The sequence below is a fragment of the Anolis sagrei genome, chromosome 5 (genome assembly GCF_037176765.1).
Source record: "Anolis sagrei isolate rAnoSag1 chromosome 5, rAnoSag1.mat, whole genome shotgun sequence".
NCBI classification, from domain to species: domain Eukaryota; kingdom Metazoa; phylum Chordata; class Lepidosauria; order Squamata; family Dactyloidae; genus Anolis; species Anolis sagrei.
In genome coordinates, this window is record NC_090025.1 from 7,254,607 (window position 1) to 7,263,551 (window position 8,945).

Here is an 8,945-nt window from a genome sequence, read left to right on the forward strand (position 1 = left end):
TTTCGTAATTGTTTCGTTATTATTTCGTAATTATTTCGTAATTATTTCGTAATTATTTTCGCATGCCTGGTGCAAGTTTTATAGTTGTTGTTTGTTTTATCACACCAACAGTCAACAACAGAGGGAGAGGGAAGCTTCAGAAGTTCCCCCTGTCTCATTTGGAGGTTTTTTTAGCATATTGCGCAATCGTGTCCACCATTAACGAATCGATTCGTAATTATACGAAATTTCGTAATTTTTTAAAAAACGAAACGCAATGGACCCCTAAAAACGAAACGAGTTTAGAAACAAAATTTTCCGTTGTTACCCAGGCCTAATACACACACACACACACACACACAATATATTATTAGCATAGTACAATATCAGTATTAAATATTATTATTGTACGATACCATTATATTGTAATATTATTAGTAATATTACATGACATATAAATAAATAATTATAATATATTATTATAAGTATTTATTATATTGCATTACTTTATGATATTATAAATATTATATGTATATACAATATATTATATTATTAGCGTGGTACAATCTCAGTATTAAATGTTACTATTGTACTATACCATTATATTGTAATATTATTAGTAACATTACATGAAATATTAATATATAATTATAATATCATATTATTATATAAGTATTATATTGCATTACATTATAATATTATAAATATTATATGTATATACAATATATTATATTGCATTACATTATATTATATAGATCTCAAGAGATTTACATGTACCTGTATATCTGTTTCTATATGTATACATTACTTTTTTATATGAATTTCCCCATCACATGGTTGCAAGTCTCTGCAAATCCTATATAGATATAATTAGCTCTCTCTCTCTCTCTCTCTCTCTCTCTCTCTATATATATATATATATATATCCATGTGGATAAACTCCTTCAGCAGCTCATGAAGTTAGAGCACACTTCAAACTGGTCTCTCTCTGCTTCTCTCTCTGCACCTGCATAGCTCAAGCATGAGCAAAAATGTAACAGTAACCAAAAGTCCCAGGCTCTCTCTAAATCTGGATTTCTTATTCCTGTAGATGTGATCCTACTAATTAAACCGGACAGCGTCCACCTGTACTGCAACCCTGTCAACTACAACTACCTTTTGCCATACGTAGCCTTTTGGAGGAACTTGCATTTCCATTGCCTGACAGAAAACGAGGTGAGTGAGTCAACAGCCGACTCGAAGGGAACGTTCTTGTTTGCCAAAAAAGGTCCCAGATGTGCTGGAATTAGGGAGAGGCGGCATTTTATAGCCAGGACTTTGGATGGAGGGCAAATTCTCTCCCTGCTGTAGGAGCGAATAACCTGCCTGCAGCTATCCTGTAACAGTGAGTAACTTGCCTGCAGCTACTCTGCAGTATTTGAAGGACAATCTCCCAAGATAGCAACAAGACAAGATGTGTCTAGCTTTTACATTGTGCTGCTAGGTATCTGCAAGACATATTGATCCCCTGAGTTACATTTGGCTGATGATGCCTGCCATTTGAGCATTTTGCGAGAGTCAGAAACAGCACAAATAACTCTTTTTCGTCTCAGTTCATTCTGATGCTTAGGTTTCAGTTGGATTTGGATTAAGTGCATGTGTATGTATGTATGTGTGTGTGTGTATATATATATATATGTACTAGCTGTGCCTGCCACGCATTTCTGTGGCCAACCTTTCCTCCCACTTTCTCTCCTTCTTTCTTTCCTTCCTTCACAAATAAAAGAAACTTCAACACAAGTATAGTTCCTTGGCTTCGGAGAAAGGAGCTGAGTCCTGTTGTAATTACATTGAAGGAAGCATGTTTTGCATATGATGAAATGTGTTTACCTTTCAAGTCTGATGGCTCTGGTTTTGGAATATGATTTGTTGGAGACGGAGACATTGAGCTATTAGATTAAACCAGCTACGAAGGTGTAGAAATATCCCCCGACTTGGGTGCTGCCCTGCTATTATTCTGTTGCATCTGCATAACTTCTTTTCCTGTGTAGATTATTCAGCCTTTGACTGGAGTCTTCCTTGAAACTGGGCAGACCCAATTGTTTTTGTTCTTGTATAACGCTGGCTAATGCACACTGACGCCCCAACAAAATTAGTAGTGTAAGCTTCAGGCCCCAGTATAATCAAAACAAGGAAGCTGTTGTGGCTCAGTCTGAGCCTGAGTTTCCTTAGGACGAGGAGGAGGATGGGTTACAGATTTCTGAACATGTCCCTGCTGTTGATGCAGACAATGTTGATTCTGAAGACGAGACGGTGTCTCAGTTTCCCAGGGAAAGGAATATTGTTTTGGATGATGATCATGATTTGAGTGATAGTTCCCAGCTGCAGGTGGAGAGTCGATTGCTCCATCTATGAGCTCAGTGCCTGTTGATTCCCAGAATGGCCAGTCCCAGGATAATGAGTTATTTGGCCTTGAAGGTGATGGGGATTTGGTTAGGGAGGACCGTTTGCACTTAAGGATACGCCGAAGTGCTCGGCTTGCTAAAAACGGGAGGTTCGAGGTCAACGTAATGCTTTCATGCTAGGAAAGCATATTTAACAAACTGATTGAAGTCAACCCTTTGTCAGTACAACTTTGTTTACACCCAGTTAACTTCTCTAGAATTACCTCGGCTTTTGGGGAAAGCTTTTGGCTCTTTGGGACTTTGGTTTTGATCTTGGTTTCTGGGGACTCTGTCATACTGCCATGGATTCTTGTTTGACCAATGCTTGTGGATTACACTTCATGTTATTTGCCTTGGGACCTTGGAAACTCTGCCTTTGCATTTAAGACTCTGTTTTGTATATTGGACTTTTGCAGCCTTATTTCTATGTTTATGATTTTACTTTTTCTTCAATAATCTACAAACTTACATCCTTGGTGTGTGGTGGTGTTCTAAGCAAGGTGAATCTATCCTGAGTTATGACAGAAGCTGCCTGATTGAATGAATCTTCCACTGGATGTATTACTTATATTTTTATTTTATTTATTTATTTATGACATTTATATGCTGCCCTTCTCACCCCGAAGGGGACTCAGAGAGGCTTACATGTAAAACATAAATGCAATATATTATATTATTACCATAGCACAATATTAATATTATATATTATATTGTACTATAACATTATACTATAATATAATGTCCTGTTCAACATCTTTATTAATGACTTAGATGAAGGGCTAGAAGGCATGATCATCAAGTTTGCAGACGACACCAAATTGGGAGGGAGAGCCAATACTCCAGAGGACAGGAGCAGGATTCAAAACGATCTTGACAGATTAGAGAGATGAATGGCCAAAACTAACAAAATGAAGTTCAACGGGAACAAATGCAAGATACTCCACTTTGGCAGGAAAAAATGAAATGCAAAGATACAGAATGGGGGACAATGCCTCGCTCGAGAGCAGTACGTGTGAAAAAGATCTTGGAGTCCTCGTGGACAACAAGTTAAACATGAGCCAACAATGTCATGTGGCGGCAAAAAAGCCAATGGGATTTTGGCCTGCATCAAGAGGAGCATAGTGTCTAGATCTAGGGAAGTAATGCTCCCCATGCTCTATTCCCCCTTGGTTAGACCACACCTGGAATATTGTGTCCAATTCTGGGCACCACAATTCAAGAAAGATATTGACAAGCTGGAATGTGTCCAGAGAAGGGCGACTAAAATGATCAAGGATCTGGAGAACAAGCCCTATGAGGAGCGGCTTAAGGAGCTGGGCATGTTTAGCCTGAAGAAGAGAAGGCTGAGAGGAGATATGATAGCCATGTATAAATATGTGAGAGGAAGCCACAGGGAGGAGGGAGCAAGCTTGTTTTCTGCTTCCCTGGAGACTAGGACAAGGAACAATGGCTTCAAACTACAAGAGAGGAGATTCCATCTGAACATGAGGAAGAACTTCCTGACTGTGGGAGCCATTCAGCAGTGGAACTCTCTGCCCCGGAGTGTGGTGGAGGCTCCTTCTTTGGACGCTTTTAAACAGAGGCTGGATGGCCATCTGTCAGGGGTGATCTGAATGCAATATTCCTGCTTCTTGGCAGAATGGGGTTGGACTGGATAGCCCACGAGGTCTCTTCCAACTCTTTGATTCTATGATTCTATGATATGGCCGAAAATATGGTATTCATTTTCAAAGTTCTTTCCTTCCTTTCTGCCTCATTAGTATGAAGATGAAGAAGCTGCTGAGGAATTCAAAATTTCCAGCTTTGTCGACATGGTTCGCGACTGCAGCCGAATTGGCATCCCCTTTAGCTCTCAAGGTAGGCTTGCCAAATAATAGCAATTCATCAGTAAATACTCAAATAAATGGAGATGTGGTTCCCTAACTGAATGTGTCGGAGGATGTCTATTGCATGCACAAGTCATTGGACCAGGCATGGGCAAACTTTGGCCCTCCGGGTGTTTTGGATTTCAACTCCCACAATTCCTAACAGCCAAAGGGTCAAAGTTTGCCCAAACTGTTGGAAGAAAGCTGTAAACCCTTTGCTTTTTTCAAGTTTTAAACCAAGCTTCTGAAAGTGTGCAAAGAATATGATACTTGCACCAACAGTGGTTTTCTTGACCATGACAATCGCAACCCAATTGTATTTAGTCAGCATCATTCCGTTATTTTTAATTTCTCCAAGGAAAGCATTTGGGGCCTTCGGTCTAAACCACAATGCCTTTGGGTTTTCTTGAGTAAAGCCAGCTGCTTTGGGTTAAGAGCTTGGGAAATGTGATCTTTCCTGAGTTATTGCATCTGCTGAGTCAAGAGTGTAGTTACTCTTTTGGAAATTTCTTTAGGTAGAGGGTTGGACTTTTTGTGCAAAACAGACCCCCTGCAACTTATGTGGTCTGTTTTCACTTTGCTCTGTCCTTTGAGATATACCTACAAATTATTATTGAGTTATAGTACAAATTATTATCATTTACATAGCTTAATACACACAGAAATAACAAGTCTATGTGTATTAAGTTATGTAAATGATAATAATTTGTACTCAATGTCAAAATTAACTGATTGATTGAATAAGGTAGATAGGCATGTACACGTCAAAAATATTGGTACCTGATTATATCTGCCACAATTTTCAGTGATGTACCATAATCAAAATAAACAGTTTTATTTAAAAAAAAGAGAGAGAGAGAGATATACCTGTGATAGTGATGTTCAACAAAGTAAATTTAAAATAAATTATTATTATCTGCTGCAGTAGACACTGGCCCTTGACTACTGAGAATACCTTCCCAGTAATATTTTAGTATTAATCACCATAATAATAAACAATATCATTTAAATAATGACTATTATTAACCGCAATAACAATAAATAATAATAATAAACAATCTATATAAATACAAATGTAATGTTTGTTTGTGGGATTGACATAACTCAAAAACCACTGGACGAATTGACACCAAATTTGGACACAAGACACCTCTCAGGCCAACGAGTGACCATCACTCATAAAACACTGAAAAACACAGCAGAAAAGACTTTAAAAGCCAAAAAAACTAAAAATACACTACAACACATGCACAAAACCACATATATACACAAACACACGTATATACAAATATATACACACACATATACAAATATATATATACACACAAAACAATATACACAGACTGGGCCATGCATGGCAGGGGACGTTAAGTCTATATAAATAAAAATGTAATGTTTGTTTGTGGGATTAACATAACTCAAAAACTACTGAACGAATTGAAACCAGGTTTGGACACAATACACCTATTAAGCCAACGAGTGACCATCACTCATAAAAACACTGAAAAACACAGCAGAAAATACTTTAAAAGGCCAAAAACAAAAAATACATTCCAATGCATGCGCATTCTCACCCCAAAACTGCAGAAGATTGTCAAAGGAGTTGTGTTGAAAATAAGGAAACCTTTCAGCCTGATTTTAATATGGCAGCAGTGAAGGGAGAAACATATTTTACACAAAGCACAAATGAGCCACAATGGTAGCTCCTGATAAACAGTGGCTGATGCATTGCATGCTATCACTGTCTTGGCTAAATATCTGTATACAATAATAATTATAATCATCATCATCATAATCACCATCATACATCACACAGTCCTAGACGCTTGGAAAGTGTTCGACTTGTGATTTTGTGATACGAAAACCAGCTGTGACATACTGTGTTTTTGTGTCAGTATATTATTATTATTATTATTATTATTATTATTATTATTATTATTATTTATATTCTGCCCTATCTCCCCAAGAGGAGTCAGGGCAGATTCCTTCATACAAAAACACAATAATCAACAATAATCAAACGTTCAATGCCTAGAAACAACCAAACACAGATAAAGGTAAAGGGTTCCCCTTCCAGCTTCTAAGAGTTGGTGCTCATCTCTGGCTCAAGTTGGTGGTGCGCATCTCATCTCTAAGCCGAAGAACCGGTGTTGTCCGTAGACACCTCCAAGGTCATTTGGCCAGCATGGCTGTATGGAGTGAGGTTACCTTCCCACCAAGGTGGTGCCCATTGATATACCCACATTAGCATGTTTTCAATCTGCTAGGTTGGCAGAAGCTGGGGCTAACAGTGGGAGCTCACCCTTGTCCTGAGGATTCGAACCGCCAATCTTCTGGTCAGCAAGTTCAGCAGCTCAGCGGTTTAACCCGTTGTGCCACCGCAGCCCCTGTATATATGTATTTTATGTATGTAATCTTTTTAAAGGCACACATTCAACAGGGAGCTGAATTTGATACCTTTTGGGCTCCATCCACTCCAAAATTTCACGTTTCTTCATTTTGGAGCACTTTTCGTTTTTGATTCCCTGTCTTTGGAAACAGCTCTTTTATTACGTTTACAGGCAGACTTGATTTTAGGATCTTCTGGGCATACTAACTCGACAAAATGGGCCATTATTCCCCTTGCAAAACATGCATTTCCATATTTCTCGTGTGCAGAAAAAACTCAAAATGAGTTGCATTGATAGAAGTTGCATTTACCTCTAGATAAACTATAAAAATTATATTCTTTATCGTAATTAAACAAAATATTTCAGTAACTGCCAAGAGTTTTACAAACAAAGCAAACCTCCTTGAGAAATAACCCAAGTGATTCATTAACAATTCCTTACAGAAGCTGAGAAATGCCATTGTACGCACACGACTCAGAAAAAGTAAATGTTTGATTTCTCCAGGTCACCTTCAGATCTTTGACATGTTTGTGGTGGAGAAGTGGCCGATTGTGCAGGCCTTTGCCCTGGAAGGAATAGGCGGAGATGGGTTCTTTACCATGAAGTACGAGGTAAGAGCAGAAGGATTGTTTACCTGAGTAAGAAAAACAGGAAGAGAAAAGAGGGGTGGAAAAAAGGAGGGAAGAATGAAAGAAAAAGAGAGGAAGGAAGGAAGGAAATAAAGAAAAAAAAGGTATAGCTGCTTTGAGTCTCCTTGTGTCGAGAAAAAGGGAGGAATAATGATAATAATAATAAGTAAAGGTGGTCCCAGTGGTGATTGGCACACTGGGCGCAGTGCCTCAAGACTTTGGCCTGCACTTAAAAACAATCGACACTGAAAAATGACCACCACCTGTTGTGTATCACATAGTAATATAATAATAATAGTAATAATAAGTAAAGGTAGTCCCAGTGGTGATGAGCATACTGGGCGCAGTGCCTCAAGACCTTGGCCTGCACTTAAAAACAGTCGGCACTGAAAAATGACCATCACCTGTTGTTTACCGCATAGTAATATAATAATAATAATAATAATAGTAATAATAATAATAATAAGTAAAGGTATTCCCAGTGGTGATGAGCATACTAGGTGCAGTACCTAAAGACAAAATGGGCCAGTCAAGGTGGTCCCAGTGTGATCAGCACACTGGATGCAGTGCCTATGGATCTTGGCCTGCACTTGAAAACAATTGACGCTGACAAAATTGTCATCTTGGGATGTGTTTGACGTGTGATCAAATACAAAAGCCAGTATAGTGATCTTGTTTACTGTGTACTAATCTTGTTGTGTATATAATAATAATAATAATAATAATAATAATAATAACTTCAAAGACTCTAGCACAGGCCAGTGGTGATCTGCACACTGGGTGCAGTGCCTAAAGACCTTGGCCTGCACTTAAAAACAATAGGCACTGACAAAATGACCACCTGTCAGCTGCAAAAGGCCACCCTACTTGGATCTGCATGCATTATTCCCCGATACATCACTCAATCATAGGCACTTGGGAAGTGTCTGACGTGTGATCGAATTCAAAAGCCAGCATAGCGATCTTGTTTGCTGTGTACTAATCTTGTTGTGTATCACATAGTAATATAATAATAATAGTAATAATAATAATAAGTAAAGGTAGTCCTAGTGGTGATGAGCATAATGGGTGCAGTGCCTATGGACCATGGCCTGCACTTAAAAACAATTGGCGCTGACAAAATTGCCATCTTGGGAAGTATTCGACGTGTGATCAAATACAAAAGCAGTATAGTTATCTTGTTTACTGTGTACTAACTTCAAAGACTCTAGCACAGGCCAGTAAAGGTGGTCCCAGTGGTGATTGGCACACTGGGTGCAGTGCCTAAAGACCTTGGCCGGCACTTAAAAACAATCGGCGCTGAAAAATGACCACCTGTCAGCTGGAAAAAGCCAGCCTACTTGGATCTGCATGCATTATTCCCCGATGCATCACACAGTCCTATCCAATAGTACTATAATAATAATATTAATAATAAGTAAAGGTGGTCCTAGTGGTGATGAGCATACTGGGTTCAGTGCCTAAAGACCTTGGCCTGCACTTAAAAACAATCGGCACTGACAGAATTGCCATCTGTCAGCTGTAAAAGGCCCCCCTACTCAGATCTGCATGCTTCATTTGCCAATACATCACACAGTCCTAGACACTTGGGAAGTGTCTGACGTGTGATCAAATACAAAAGCCAGCATAGTGATCATGTTTACTGTATACTGATCTTCT

The 8,945-nt window shown here is 38.7% G+C and overlaps 1 protein-coding gene across 2 annotated transcripts in view; it reads left to right on the forward strand.

Annotated features, from left to right (window-relative positions):
* The window catches only part of DNAAF9 (dynein axonemal assembly factor 9), a 160,982-nt gene that overhangs the window by 49,120 nt on the left and 102,917 nt on the right, over positions 1-8,945 (forward strand). For both annotated transcript variants that reach the window (XR_010909988.1, XM_067468543.1), the window contains exons 4-6: positions 1,070-1,194; positions 4,163-4,259; positions 7,162-7,268. Coding sequence is in view for 1 of the 2 variants with exons in the window: in XM_067468543.1 (XP_067324644.1) it covers positions 1,070-1,194; positions 4,163-4,259; positions 7,162-7,268 (329 nt within the window). In the remaining variant the exon portion in view is untranslated. The remainder of the gene's footprint in view (positions 1-1,069; positions 1,195-4,162; positions 4,260-7,161; positions 7,269-8,945) is intronic.